Source organism: Daucus carota, chromosome 4 (assembly GCF_001625215.2).
Source record: "Daucus carota subsp. sativus chromosome 4, DH1 v3.0, whole genome shotgun sequence".
Classification (NCBI taxonomy): domain Eukaryota; kingdom Viridiplantae; phylum Streptophyta; class Magnoliopsida; order Apiales; family Apiaceae; genus Daucus; species Daucus carota.
In genome coordinates, this window is record NC_030384.2 from 45,823,109 (window position 1) to 45,839,023 (window position 15,915).

The 15,915-nt window shown below is 33.6% G+C and overlaps 3 protein-coding genes across 8 annotated transcripts; all 3 read left to right on the top strand.

Moving 5' to 3' along the window:
- The first annotated feature begins 1,567 nt into the window (after window positions 1-1,567).
- LOC108216332 (probable small nuclear ribonucleoprotein G) lies at window positions 1,568-4,369 on the top strand. The gene is made up of 4 exons (XM_017389071.2): window positions 1,568-1,707; window positions 1,817-1,839; window positions 3,815-3,936; window positions 4,016-4,369. Exons 1-4 carry the CDS (start codon window positions 1,673-1,675, stop codon window positions 4,076-4,078), a joined length of 243 nt encoding a protein of 80 aa, XP_017244560.1. The 5' UTR covers window positions 1,568-1,672; the 3' UTR covers window positions 4,079-4,369.
- Window positions 4,370-6,126: 1,757 nt separating this feature from the next.
- Window positions 6,127-8,519, top strand: LOC108216906 (rho GTPase-activating protein 5). The gene is made up of 5 exons (XM_017389769.2): window positions 6,127-6,559; window positions 6,913-7,033; window positions 7,130-7,249; window positions 7,338-7,568; window positions 7,664-8,519. The coding sequence occupies exons 1-5, from the start codon at window positions 6,405-6,407 to the stop codon at window positions 8,183-8,185; spliced, it is 1,149 nt and encodes a 382-aa protein (XP_017245258.1). The 5' UTR covers window positions 6,127-6,404; the 3' UTR covers window positions 8,186-8,519.
- A 1,698-nt stretch (window positions 8,520-10,217) lies between these two features.
- On the top strand, window positions 10,218-15,743 carry LOC108215904 (uncharacterized). 6 transcript variants are annotated; one of them, XM_017388518.2, is made up of 9 exons: window positions 10,218-10,313; window positions 10,891-11,040; window positions 11,180-11,355; window positions 11,707-11,789; window positions 11,873-11,974; window positions 12,115-12,270; window positions 13,730-13,849; window positions 15,126-15,255; window positions 15,360-15,743. In XM_017388518.2, exons 2-9 carry the CDS (start codon window positions 10,934-10,936, stop codon window positions 15,464-15,466), a joined length of 981 nt encoding a protein of 326 aa, XP_017244007.2. In that variant the 5' UTR covers window positions 10,218-10,313; window positions 10,891-10,933; the 3' UTR covers window positions 15,467-15,743. The 6 variants fall into 6 exon arrangements, with proteins under 6 accessions (XP_017244007.2, XP_017244012.2, XP_017244014.2 ...); XM_017388523.2 differs by having other exon boundaries at window positions 11,707-11,771; XM_017388525.2 differs by having other exon boundaries at window positions 11,712-11,789.
- Window positions 15,744-15,915: the final 172 nt, after the last annotated feature.

The following is a 15,915-nucleotide window of genomic DNA, read 5'->3' on the forward strand; positions in this document are numbered from 1 at the left end:
TTTAAGTTTTACCTGCCATATTTCCCACGTGGCTTTCCCATTATTTACTCCCTCTTATCTTTTGTATTAGGTTCACTTTTTCCATTTGAAGGGTTGATCAAATTCTAACTATAATTTAAAATTTAGTTTAATAAAAATTTATAAAATTTATTAAAATATATAATTTCTAATTTTTATCAATATAAAATTTCTAATTTTACTTGATTATATAATACATTTAATTTTCATAAACATTTAAATTAATTTGCTTTATCAGAATTGGATAATTATTTTGAAATGCGGATAGTATAATATCTGAATAATATGATCATATAATTAATAAAGGTCATTTGTTAAATCTGGATAATAATTTCTAAATGATATAAATTTCTGGACGGATAAAATCTGAATGGAATGAGTAAATATTGTTTGATTCAAAATTTTGGACGGATAATATCTGAGCGGAATGAGTAAATATTATTTAATAAATAAAATATATTGCAGTTTTCTATTTGTTAAATTTTTAGATAAATTACCAACTTCCAAAATCAACCACTATAATATTACTCCCTGCGTCCCACCAGATTCTTTACAATTCCTTTTTTGGATGTCCTACTAATTTTTTTACATTACAAAACTTTCCTAAAATAGTTACGAGTCCCCCTACTTTCCCATTTTTCCTCTTTTTTTCACACTTTTTTTACTACACTATATCTTTTTTATATAATATTAAAAATTAATGGGTCCCACCACTTCACCCACTTGTATTTTTTTTTTTCGCTACTTTTTACATATTTCTTAATCTTCGTGGTCAAACTGAATGTAAATTATTGGGTGAGACGGAGGGAGTATTATTTATCAATGTACTAATGTATATATATACACAGATAATAAAAATTAAATTTTATTATATTTTCTTAAAAATAAAAAACGTTAAACAGTTTCTTTTGCGCAGGAAAAAAAATACTACATCGTTATATGTACCAGATACATCCAACATCATATAACTTTATTTTTTGAAATTATTGTCAACGAGACCAATCAACCATCCACCTTCATTTTTGAGGAGGTATGGTTCAGCTGACGAATTTCACTTTACCAAATAAGCTGAAAGACAGCTCTCCTTCCCGTCCAGCTCTTTTTGTCTCAAGGAGTTAACAAATGACCTTTTAGTTTAGTTGGGTGGGGGGATCAAACATCGTTTTTGACTCGTAAAAATATAATTAATTTATAGTTAGTTAAAATAATATATATTAATTATTTTATATAAATATTTAAATGAATTATTTTACTGAACATAAATAATTTTGTCTAAGTAACAAAGGTTGTAGCTGCTCTTATAAACTTGGGCTACTCTATATAAACCGTAAAAACAACTGATTTCAAACTAATTGGCTAAAGAGATATTACACTTGGTTTGGATTTTTTTCAAAATTAATTAAATAAATCTTAAACAAAAATATATCTACTCCGAAATCATTCGGAAATAGGAGCCCAAACCCCAGGCCCATAAAACTGGGTCTTGTCTGACAAACCTATAGTTGGGCCATATGAAAACCCAAATGATGCAAATATTAATATCACATGTATTTATTTTAAATTTTATATATCAGGGTTTTGCTGAGCTCAGTCACGGTCTCTTTGTTGTTACTTCCCGTCGCCTATTTTTGTTCAATCTCCGTAGCAAATAACAATGAGTCGCTCAGGCCAGCCCCCGGATCTAAAGAAGTAAGCTATTTTCTCGCATCGTATCTATTTATTATATAATAATATATTTATCGAATGGTTTAATTGCCGTGGTGGTTTATTAACTCTCTAATTTCTGTGATGATGATAGGTACATGGACAAGAAGCTTCAAAGTAAGTTCTGATTTCACTGTACTCTCTAATTCCCTATATTTACAGTATCTTTCAAGTTTTTGCATATTTTGTTATTGTTTTCTTTAGTATCGGCTATTTGTTTTAATTATTAGGGTTTCTTAATGTGCTGTATAGGAACCGAGAGAGGATGAAAGTATGAAGGATAGACTTTGTAATTAAGGCGCAACCAATTCGAAATTTCATTACAATAATGTGCCCAATTGAAGCCATTCTTAGAGGCTGCAAGTTAGGATTTTTTTTTGGCAATTATAGTCTATTTTATTATTAATTAATAAGCTTAACGTTAATATGATTGTGATATTCTTTTGTTTTTGGTTGTATAAAGTACTTCCCCGGCTTATTATTGATGGTACAAAATTAGTTAGACACCAGGAGTGAGGAGAAGCACTAGAGAAGTAACTTATTTAGAATAGGTGTTTAGAGTAATGCCAAATAACAGTACTCAACACTTCCTTTGATTTACTGTTCGAACAAAAAATATGACAAAATTTGTTTTTCTAAATGGTGATAATCAATCTCTCGCAAAGACTATGTTTTTCCGTACCGTTGTTGAGCACTGCCATCCCACAGCAAGGCTCCTACCGACCCAACACGGCCCTTCAAACCACCACTTTATTACTCTTAATTATGCCAGAAGCAAGCCAATTACAACACCCCTGCTAATTGGCAGTTCACCGGCCGTAAAAGTGTATAGACTGCCATAAACCCATATCCAATCTGAAATAAAGTCCACAACTGCAATACCCAAGTGCAATTACTTTATGTGAAATTTGTACCCCATTCTGTAACTTAACTTTTGGAACTTTTCCTAACTAGATTTTGAAACATAATTAAGAGAATTGTCACAATGCTTTCTGTGTATGAGGCAGTCTACACTTTGTTATTTAATGATTTGTGTACCACGACTTTTGAAGACCTTGTTTCCCCTCAAATTGATCTTCTGATTTAAGACGTACAAGTTGACAATGTAGAGATCATATAAGAACATGATTCTCTGTCTCCCTCTTTCAGGATGTCAAATAATTTCTACACAGTCCAATTTGACTTTATTGTTATAGGTTTATCATTATAAATCTATGCAAATGATATATATTGTTCAGGGATGAAAAATATATATACTCTTGTAATACCCAGTTCCAGTCGGATGATTAATGTTATGAACGATTGGTTACCTGATAATTTTGAGGATCAATATGTGCCCCTGCCGATTCTCCGCTGAAATATTCTCAGTACGTGTTTCAATCCTTTTTCATAACCTCATCCTACATCACAAACCCACAACAAGTCTTTGCTCTTATCTACACTAAGATCCCTGTTTATCACTCTCCCAGGAGTTTGTGTCCTCTTCCCAAATCAGAGAGATAAACCTAAAGGAAACTAATTATAGTAACCTATATGGCCAGAAAGGGCGAAACAATGGTTACCTAAATGACAAAATTTAATTTTCAGATTATCAACTCTGTCAGTGCCCTAAGGTGTTGGGATTTGGGAGATGTTACTAAACAGAGCATATCATTTAACAGTAACAAAATCTTGCACAACATAGCTATTAAAATAAACATTACAACACATGAGGCAACCAATCATGAGTGCAGTATGTCAAAACATTCTAAGAGATTTGCTTCTCTTTGTTAAGATTGCGGGGATCAACTGTATGTTGATCTTTATATTTCTTTTCAAATTATGGGCCTTTTAAAGTAAGGGTGTGCTATAACCATATTATTAATGTACATGATTAATATTTACTTGCTAGATAATGACAAATAAATACAGTTTTAATATACCTTCAGATTCTTGTTTAATGTGGTTTTTAATATGTAAGAGGCTTCCTGTATGATTAATACATCTCTATACTGTTAAAGTCTTGGCTACTTTGTAGTCATTGTAGTTAAGTTTCATGTGTAACTACCAGGTTTGATATATAAGCTCTGTGTTTCCTTTTCTTAAATTGCAGTTAAGATGAATGCTAATCGCATGGTGGTTGGCACCCTTCGTGGTTTTGATCAGTTCATGAACCTGGTGATTGACAACACTGTGGAGGTGAATGGTGATGAGAGAAATGATATTGGCATGGTGGTAAGTTTAATTCTTTCCTTTCATATACATTTCTATTTTTTGGTAGACCATTACTAAATGTTTGTTCTACGTCAATCAGGTTATTAGAGGAAATAGCGTGGTCACTGTTGAAGCACTTGAGCCAGTAAGCAGAGGACAGTAGCTTCAAATTTGAATTTGTATGCAGTAATTTGGAAGCACTTATGAGGGTGGAACATTCAAGGGAAAACAAGCATTTACAAGTGTGGGGGACTAAGGTCTATGGTGATTTTCATGAAATGACTTGTGACAGTTTTTCTTGCTTAAAATTGTAATCTTAATCATCTTGCATTATGTATTGTTGCCTATTGTTATCAGTCTTAGTTCAGGGCTGAATTTATTAAACATTAATCTGTCCCAAGTTGGCTTCCTTGTGTGTTTCATATGATATACTACCTCCGTCCCACTCTTCTAACTTTTCTAGTCCCCATTTCGTTTTAATCTTTCCATACAAAAAATACAATGTTTTGTAATATATAGATTTTTTTTATTATGACCGAATAAAAATTGGTTTTGATAGGAGACGAGAAAACTTGGATGGAGGGATTAATTTTTTACTAATTTCAATTTGGTATATTATAACAATTACATTAGCATAAGAAAGAAGCCATGGCAGTTGGAGATTTGTATTATTTAATTATTTAATTATTTTGGTGTTTTAAAAAGCTAATTTTTCAAATGCTATGACATGTGTCTAGCTTTTTTTTTTTTTTTTTTTGACAGGACATGTGTCTAGCTTAATTATAAAAAGTTAATCGAACAACTATTTATCTAATAATAGTTTCATATGAAACAATTAATTCAATTTTTTCAATCAACCAGTTAAAAGAGCTAATTCATTCCATTGATCGCCAAACAGGTGATAATCATTCCACGGAGGCTGATGAGTGATGATGATAGTATTCGCATTCATGCAATTGAATTGCAATGCTTCTTAGTTCTATGGCTCTCGGGGTTCATATTAAATCCTTCATAAAACAGATACAGGCCTACAGCCTGCAGATGATTATAACTAGGGAGTAGATTCATTATTTTTTTTGTGTGAAGCCAGGCATGCTCAAGCAAATTCATTACTAGAGGCTGATTCTCTTTCCAGGGAAAACAAGTCTTTTGCCATTCTCTTGAATAAGCAAAATGGAGCTCTTACCTAATCACCCAAAAGTTGATCAAAAGTTAAATCAGTTGATCACAGGTTCATGCAAGCTGGACCTAGGACTGAGAAGCTATTATCCTAATTCCTACCATAATGTAGATTTAACAATTGGCCTAACTATTTCTTAGAATACAAGCATAGCCTTGCGCTATGTTTGTTTGGGGATCATAACACAAATTATAAACCTATCATCAGTATAGGATTTTTGTTGAATAATATACACGTCAAGCAGCTCAAAATTACTGTGACATGGTCCCGTAAAGATGCCGAACCTTCAAGTTTGCCAAACTGGCGTGGTCCAAACCTATGTAATAGGCATATAGTTGTCCAAGTCTTGTCATCTCAACTAGGATCCTTTAAGTCGACTTTACTGGAAAAATCTGCAACATTCATACCTCTCTAATTTTCTAGAAGACTATAAACATTATACAAAAATATAATCCAAGGAGCTATTACTTGGAAAAAGAAAAGTTAGCTAGCTAGTCCTTCAATTTGGTCCCTCGAACACCAAAGCTTGTACTGCTAAACTGGCCACTTAGCCCGGACATATACTGCTAAGCTGCACCTAGCTCTTAAGTATAATACGTACATACATCATTTGATAATTCATGCTCTTTTATGTGAATGGGAAACAAATTAACATCCGAACTTTAAAATTTTTTTTTAGTCCCAAACTGTATGTATAATCAGTCACATAAATATTTCATTTCGAATTAGTGTTTGATACAAAATTTGGTATAATTTTCAGATAGCGTGACACTTGATTTGATAATATGAATTTTTTTTGTCGAAAATATTGATGTGAACACAGTTTAGCAGTTCAATCTGGGAGAAATAAAATATTACATATTAACATGGAGTAATTTGTGTACCAGAATTTTATTTAGCAAAAAAAAAAAAAAATTGTGTACCAGAATTTATGTGTTCTGTAAATCTGTAATGCACTAGATTAAAAAGGCACTGTACTTAAACTAAAGTTGATGACGTAATAAATAATACGTGATACCACAGTCCATACTGCATCCTACTGGTTCCTCGTCATCTCTGTCTTCTCCTCCAAGCTCAATATGTTTCCATCTCATCTCAGACAATGATTAGTTACACCAACAAAGGCGGAGAAACCCTCCCCTGTTCACAGTCTCATACTTAAATATGTTGTACTACGTAGTATCATACATGCAGGAGAAACATTAAATACAATAAGAAGAATGAAGAGAAGGGTAGATTTAGAGAAAGATCAGCTGTCATAGTCAGCTGTTTGGTTTAGTGTTTAGCGAGTCCTCATAGTAAATCATTAATGAAGAAAGATAGTAGGGAAGCTGGAACCATGGATATCGGGGCGCCTACAAACGTAAGACATGTAACTCATGTCACCTTTGATCGATTTAATGGCTTTCTTGGCCTGCCCCTTGAGTTTGAACCTCAAGTTCCCAGAAAGCCACCTAGTGCAAGGTCTGATATCCGTGTTTTTATCTCTTTTATATAATTTATCCCGTGTCTTTCGATCTGTTATGTTAAGCAGGACTTGTTGCCACAATTATGAAGAGATTCCTTTCATATGCAAGAATTTGAAGTAGACTATAATAAATTTAAAGCAAAATACTTTAATTGATGGAAATGGCCTTTGGATCAGGTGTGTTGCTGAGAGAGATTCGTGCTATTTGTTTCTTAAGACAGTTTTTAGCTTATTTCTCGGGGCCTGATGTGGATACTTGATTAATTAAAATGGATGAACTTGAATCTGTGGTATCCTATTTGAGTCTTGTATTGTATAGCTCACATAAATGTGTTTTTTCATCATGTAGTTCAAGTGTGTTTGGAGTTTCAACAGAATCAATGCAGCTTTCATTCGATTCCAGAGGGAACAGTGTGCCCACGATACTTTTGATGATGCAAAGGCGTTTATATGAGCAGGGAGGTCTGCAGGTGGTGTTTTCGTCTTAACTAATTGTTTTACTCTCTTAATACTGTAACATCGGTATTAATCTGAAATAGATGTTGAGTTTTGACACTTCTGTGCAGGCAGAAGGGATTTTCAGAATAAATGGCGATAATGGACAACAAGAGTCTACAAGGGAACAACTAAACATGGGACTGGTGCCAAACAACATAGATGTGCACAGTTTAGCCTGTCTGATCAAGGTGGTGCTGTTTCAGTTTAAACATTCTAATTAAAAGGCAGTCTGGAGCCTTCAGTTTACCTTGGAAATTTGTGTTTTTGTTACTCTAGGCTTGGTTTCGGGAGCTTCCAAATGGAGTATTGGACACTCTAGCACCAGAACAAGTCATGCAGGCTCAGTCGGAAGAGGATTTTTCTCAGCTGGTGAGGCACCTTCCACCAACAGAAGCTGCTTTACTGGATTGGGCAATTAATCTGATGGCTGATGTTGTTGAGATGGAATTTTTTAACAAAATGAATGCTCGCAATGTAGCTTTGGTGTTTGCACCAAACATGACGCGGGTAAGCAAAAACTTGTCAAGTTCATAACACAATCGGCATAGTCCAGAGGAGTCATAACGTTGATATATATAATATTATTATCTTGTTGATTGCAGATGGCGGATCCCTTGACAGCGTTAATGCATGCAGTGAAAGTGATGAATTTTCTGAAGACACTTGTTGAGAAAACTATGAGGGACAGAGAAGACTTTGTAGTGGAAACGGGTCCTGCATACGACTCAGAGCCTTCAGATGAAATTGAGGACAATCCCATGTCTTTGCGGTCAATGATTGAGATAGAAAATGAGATGAGTGAGTTGGAGAAAGCATCGATGAACAAAAAACCACTATACTATAGCTCTGCAGACCTTTCTTCGGTTGACTCAGAGCCTGAAATCAAAAATGATCATGCATCTATTATGCGCACTACTAGCAAAGGGAAATCTGAAGGGGGTCAAGAGAAGCTGAAGTTGAAGACGCCAATGCGCAGAGTTAGATATTGTGAATCATGCGTGAAGAAAGGGGATGGGAAAGGCACCGAGCCTTCAGAGATTCGCCGTACAGGAGGCAAGAGCAGGAGAGCATTCACTACTAGTCGCTCCAATTCAAGAACCGAGAGAAATGCGGCCTGGAGATGAATGGTGAATCATGTTTGTTACATAATTGGAGTGTCAAGAGTGGATATCATCAAGTAACGGAGCGTTCGTGCAGTGATTTTTGGATATCAGAGTATCTATCATAATATATTATGTTTCTTTTCTTAAAGCGTGTTTAAGTATTTTCCCCTTCTATCTCAATTGTCGATCATACATTCTCTGTTATAAAGTGATACTAAATTCATTTAGATGCTCAATGCAGGCTACAAGGCAGCGCGTTTGAGCGTTAATACCTAATATCACGAGTTTGGCCTATATTGAAAACAATTGATCAAATTATGAAATTTTAATATCGAATGTAACCATTTCAAGTTTTAGTCAACTTTATTGGTTTGTTCAGATTGCAATTCTCCAAAAACCAAAATGAAACACCAGCAGTGTTTTGGAGACCACACGTAGCCTATGTTTCAGGTGGACCGTGATTGCAATCTTGCCCGAAAGAAACATGCATCTCCACAAACAAAGGGGTCTCTGAACTGGTCATTCGGATTTGGTGTCTTTCTGTATTCAATCAAGTATAGAAACTTTATTGTCCAATTGTATGTTAAAGCAAGTTTTGTGGTTTGCCGACAAGTGTGAGGTGCTGCATTCTTCTCAGAGAATTCAAACTCCGCGTTCATAATCTGTAACTAAACCACACTTTACGTTACATGTAATCCCTTCAAGCCTATGCACATTGGAAAAACGAAGAGTTTCAGAATCATAAACATTCTAGCCTATCTAACCAATAAGTCCGCTTAACAACATCATTATTATAAAAAATGATGGACGCCAGTGATTCATTTCCGGCTGCTGATGCAGAAAAAGAGTTGAATCCGGGCACCAACACGGAAGTAGAGGTTGATTCTGTTTCATCTGAAATCGCAGAGAAGAAAGCGGTAGGCAGTTTTTGTTGTCACGTCGATTATATAGGCAATTCGATGTGAAAAAATATGTCGTAATATTAATGTGAATGCAGGAAGGCAGTGCAGGGAAGAAGGAGAAAGGAAAGAATGATCCAATGCAAACATTTAAAACAACCATGATTGTCTCAGGAGTGGTCATTGTGGTGCTTGCTGTAGCTTTGGCCGTATCCAAGAAAATGAAAGAGAATAAAGCTTGATGAGTTAGATGAGAAATCACCTGGAGACAAATCAACACGCCTAGATGCTAGATTCAGCTCAATTTTGTATTTCTTTCATAAATTTCAGTTGCCCACAGTCTGTGCGTGGCTTTTAATTTAAAGAAACATTGATCTTTCTCTAATTTTGTAGTAAATGTTTATATGTTATTATTTTTTATTTTTATTTTTGTTAGCAGTTTCTTGAGAATGTAGGCTGTTGCCTGGGGCTGGCAGCCATGCCCATGAGGCATCTCCGGCCTCCAGGATCGATTTAGGTATTCTTAGCAGATCTCCCACTTATTTTTATGTACTTTTTTCCACGGATTTCTTCTATAATCTATATTAACTTTTTGTATCTGAATAAAAATCTAAATATAATATTTTGTTTAGGAGATAAAAAATATAAATAAATTATAGAATTATATTTTATAAAAATATGGGGATAATAAAAAAGTCAACAATATTGAATCTTTTAGCTCAATGGGAGAACACTGGTCCTCTGATCATTTTTATTTTTATCTATCAAACACCTATTTCTCAACCTATAAAAGAACAAGTAATCCTTGCCTAACAAAATATATGTATGTTAACAAGAAAGCATTTTTTTCATTTTAAATCTGTGATACAAATTTAACTTGTTTTAGATCAATGGAACAAATTTAACTTGAAATCAACACATATCCATATAATTCCATCCAAAAAAAAAACACATATCCATATAAATTTAATCCGACAAAACAATTTCATCTGAGAAAATTAATCGATCAGGAATAGGGTTACATAATTATACTTTAATATCTAATTGACCTTAAATAAATTGTCAAAATATTTATTATTATTATTATTATTATTATTATTATTATTATTATTATTATTATTATTATTATTATTATTATTATTATTTCTTCTGCTAAATAATCTGATTACTTAAAGGCGAGCAAACGGCCGTTACGGCCCTATGCCCCTATTGGCTACTTGAATCAAGACACGCGCACTCCGATTACTCCCGTAAGCTCTCTTCCTTTGCTACATCATCTCTACTAAATTGATCTTCAATTGAATTATCTTCATCGTTTAATTGAATTTATGCAATTCATTATATACTTACATACATACATATGGTTTCTTTATGACTATGTGGTGTTGACTATTAATTTTGTCTAGGGCGACTTCCCCAAATTTGTACACTACAATCTCTTAAGCAAATAATAGGTGATTCTGAACAACAGAATGTGATTGTTAAAGTATACGAAACACGAATCGAGTGGTATACTTGTTGTTACATGATTACTCGAGTATTGTGACTTGCACTAGGTTTTGATTACTCAAGTCATGTTACTTTACTGTAATTCAACTTCTTGTATCGTGATTTCACATTACCAGCTTGTTTCGCGTATAATTTAGTGCTGAATTTTGTAGTATATGATTTGCGGAATTCTCATACATCTGCTTTGAGTTTTTATTTTTACACGGTTGTTACTCTGTAAATTTATGCATAAAGACAATCGATTATAACATTTCAGTAGAATCAGATAAGTGATTAGGAGGTAGTAGAATTTAAAATTACTAGTGTTGATTATGACAGAACATAGCATTCTGGAAGGACTATTGAGCAGCCTTTAGGATTTATGTTTTCACGCTTGCGTGGAGTAAGATTCACGATGAGGATGCAATGCCTGGATACAAAATTCTTTACTTCAACTTCTCTGGTGCCAATGCAACTTCCTTCCCGAATGTATGATTTGGTGTTGCAATTAAGTTAACATGTATTTCTATATTTTATGTGATCTTTATCTGGGGGTTAGTTATCGGTACATTCAGGACCTCTTGCTACTTTTCTTGCATCATTATGTAATATACTTTCTGAAATGCAGGGAAACTCATCTTTGGTATGTTAAACCTAATGAAGTAAAGAGTGAACAACTCTTAAACAAATACTTGGAATTTCTGCCAAAGTCTGAAAAAGAACATGTTTTTAGCATGCGTGGTGATGAATTGCGAAAAGGAGCTCTGCTTGCTCGTGCTCTTGTTCGAACTACCATTGCGAGATGTATGACTAACTGATTTTTATCTTGATCTTCCTTTAATTTCATACTCAAGTTACACATTTAGATTTATCAGTCTTGCAAAAAGTAAACTTAGTCTTATCTAGATAATTGAAAGATGATTATGATAATCTGAAGATGTCTACACAAATTTTCAAATTATGCTGGAAGCATATACTATTACTTCTTGTAACATCTTCTGATGATGACAAGATATTAAAGATTAATAATTTTGGAAACACCGGAACATAGGTCATTGGGTTCATATTTTCTTTTACAATTCCTGGCTGTTGATAACTTGCACAAAATGTTCAGTCAACTCATTTGATTACCGAATTAATATTTTCTCTTCCTAGATCAGATAAATCAAGTTAGTCCAAGGTCTTTGAAGTTTAGGAAGAACATCCATGGGAAGCCTGAGGTTTGGGTGCCATATGTTGTCTGTACCGTAACTCTTTTCATTTACACGTTTACTAATCAATAATCATACACTAAAAACTTCAGCCTTTAACATATTTATAGGTAGACTGGCAACAGATAGAGGATTGGCATCCTCAACAATTGCATTTCAATATTTCACATACCGAATCTCTAGTAGCATGTGGAGTGACGACGCATAATCCAGTTAGTGACTATCAATTTGTTACTCTGCGTAAAATACATATCTTTGAAGCTTATCTTGTAAACAGGTTGACATAAAATTTCCTCTTCCATTTTTGTTAAAGTAATGTATTTACGCGTTTTCATTAACTTCTGGATATTAGATTGGCATAGACATAGAAGAAAAGGAACGGAAGATTAAACACAGCATCTCATCATTTGCTAAAAGATACTTTTCCCAGCAAGAGGTGCAACTATTAAGTTCTATTTCAGACCCCGAAATTCAGCGCCAGGAGTTCATAAAATTATGGACGCTCAAGGTTAGCCCTGTTATTAGTTCCACTATTGTATGTGTCTTATTCCTTTGTAAAGCAAAGGCTTACAGTTTTGGATTTTTGTATTAAGTTGAGCTTTACTGCCTCTTTGTGTCTTAATGTCTTAATTCTTTCTTAATAATTTATTTATGTCTTTAGTTCGAATAGTTAAAAATGTAAAAGTATGTGGAACAATCTCACAACATAATAGAGATAGTTTACTAGACATAAGTCTACAAAGTTCAAAAACTTAATTTTTACGATCGATTAGCTGGATTCCATATTTCCATGGCTCCAAATTTTCTCTATTTTGGGTCTTCGTCTTCAAGAGTTTAAGTTTTAAGAAAAAGCTCAATTGGTTTGCGTCTGGGGTGGATGGTTATTCATCCAGCGCCTCGCATGAAAAAGCAGTTCTTCCCCTACTCCGTCCCATTTTATTTGAACCACTTTCCTTTTTTGGATGTCCCAAAAAGAATGAACCTTCCGTTTGTATCATCTTTTTAAGATTATTACAACCACACATTCATAAACTACACTCGTTTAATATCCACTAACTCTTTTCATTTGGTTAAAAATAAGTCAAACATTTATTCCTTAAAATCCGTGCTAGTCAAACAAGCTCAAACAAAATGGGACGGAGGGAGTAGTACATACCAGTGTACCCTTCGATGAAACGTGCGGCTCGCATCTCAAGCGAGGCTACATGTGAGACGCAAATGGAGAGAGGACTGTATATTCGCATATAACTGCTACTCCTTTTTTGTTTGAAATTCTTCCTACTTTTTTGCCGCTTTGCTACTCGCATACAACCTTTACTCTTTTTATTGAAATTGTCCCTACTTGTGAACTGCCTTTTGCAGCACATAGCATACGATAAGCCTCCTGACTTGGCTTTAGATTCTGGGGAAAATATTTATGAAATTCACATTCCCCCCTTATTTTTAAAGTACTCAAATCTATCTGGAAGTACACCTCAGAATTGTGAATATAGTACTCCTTTATCCAAGGGCTATCAAAGTCAAAGTTCTATGTGTTTTGATTGCAGTTTTTAAGCAAAAGTAGGTGATATTTTTAAAAAAGTGTGATTCAGAATGTAGATATAGTTGGTTGTTATACTTTTGCTTAGCAAAATGTTATGATGGTTTTAAAATATTCTTATGTGTCTCGTAAATTTACATTTATAATTCTTTCTATAGGGAACTATGCAAAATGCTGATATTTTCTATTTGGCTGTATACATTACTTTGAAATATCTTGTGCATTTATTTTTTGATGAAGATACATCACTGTTATACACACCATGTAAGCAGACACCCACACACATACTTATGTCTATTTAGTTTCTCTATCAGTAGTGCTAGTTGGTTATGTATGATTTGTGAAGTAGATACATCAATTACAATATTTCCTTGCATCAATTACAATATTTCCTTTAGACTTCACTGACCTGGAAATCTATATTCAGGAGGCTTATGTTAAAGCATTAGGTAGGGGATTTTCTGGATCACCATTCAAAACGTTTACCATCCGGTCTGCAGCTGCTAGCAAAGAAAGCATTCATCTTTCTGAAAGTTCCAGTTTTGAGGTATTTGATCACCTCTGGGCTCTGTTTAGGAATCAATTTCTCCATGTTGCTATGCTGTCATTAAATTATGTTGCTTACTTATTGCCATAAGTTTTGAGTTAAAAACATAGGCCTGGTGAATTATCGTCGTATCAAAATATTCTAGTACTCAGATTAAGTGATAGAATAGATGCAGTTTTTTTAATGTAACATCGTGCCTCTTAAGAGTTAAGGTAGGCGAGTAAAGGTTGTGATTACACTTTTTCCTTACATAATAAGCCAAAAGAAAAAAAAGATACCACAAATGATACTTATTTCTGTAAAATAGTAAGAAACTAAATCTAATAAAGAGGTTTTCCCCTCATGTAAAGAATAGAAGAAAGCTGATTAACATGTTTTAATTAAAATTGTAACAAAAATACAGTATCAGTACTAATATTATAATAAACATTAAATAGAAATATTAAAGTAATTTAATATAAAATTAGCATAAGAAGGTTTTATTGGCTGTGGACGTTGTTAACTATTTAGGATCTTAACCTCATATACTATTATAAAATATAATCTTATGTATTTCCTAGCAACCAAAAATATTGCCAGATTCAAGGAACATATTTAAAGTCTAATAAGAAATTTGTCAACAAGTATTACAAATGAATTAAAATCCAATATATAAATACTAAATGCAATCTAAACTTTGATTATGGTAAGCAATTCAAAATGCCAATTAAAGATTTAGTAAAAAAAAGCCAATTAAAAATTTAGTGAAAGCGTAGGAATTTCGTCTTATCTAAGTGAATATATGGGGAGTTGTGAGTGTTTTACTCATTCTCCACAAATATAGGTTTATTCCTTTATTTCCCCCCCTTTCCCACCCACCATTGTCCTTCTTCGATAGTACATTCTTTCTTAAGTATTTGAGACTTTGAGTATTGTACAAATTATTTTTGTGCTTTAAGAAAGTCCAAAATGTTCTGTTATTCTTTCAATGTTCGTGCTTGGTGCCATTTTTAAGTGGTTACTTGTTAGTTATTACGATCAGGTCATAAGATTGAACCTTGGAACAAACTTTTGTGAAAAATTAAAGAAGATTGCACTTGCGTACATGAAGATGTTTTCAAAAACCTGCTGTGGTGGCAGTCTTATGTATCAGGCACTGATTTTTTTTTTTTTTTTTTGAGAATAGGCACTGACTTTTGTTAAGCTTGTCGAAGATGTTCAGTTATATTATGCATACAATTTCACATAATATTCATTAATTGTTAAACGTACTAAAAGGCTTCAAATATGCTGTCAGAATTCTGACATAGTGGTCGAGTCTTTAGAGGATTCTACCAACCACACAGGCGATTGGCAATTTGCACTCTTGGAATTGGCTGGGTCTCATTATGCTGCTATTTGCTCAAGAAAGGACTGTGCCAATATAGGTAGGTAAATTGTAATATGTTCTTTTTTTTTTTTATGAATATTGTGGCAATGTAGAAAGTAGAAACACATATTTAATAAAGAAAACTGTGTCATTGAACTTTAGACAAAAGCCATCCTATGAAAATTGGAGTGTGGAGGACAATTCCACTTGTTGAAGATGAATATGTTTCCGGGACTAATTCTGTCATCGCCGTTGGGGGGCTAATGTAAGTAGCAATTTTGTGCTAGTTAACCAACCGATTATTATTGTTGCTGGCATGATGTAATCAGGATTTCAGATTGGTATTGCAAGTATTTAACTAATGGTATTGAATGCATCTCAAATCGAGATAAATTGGTCCTCTTGATCTTGTATATAGGGATTACAACTTCAACTGTGTAGACTAGAGAGGTTAATGAGGTACGACATTTGATCTAACTGATCTGGACTGTATTGCAATTGTAATGCTTACAATTATTTATATGAAAAGCAAAGATTGCTGTTGTACACTCTTTTACATAGAACCTTGCATAGTGAAAGTATGTTGCTACTCATATATATCAGTGTAATTTTTACACCTAGATAGAAATGTAGTAATATTTTTAAGAGTTTGATATAATGTCAAAAATCACCTGTTCGTTCTTTACCAAAAAAAAATAAAAAAAATCACCTGTTCGTT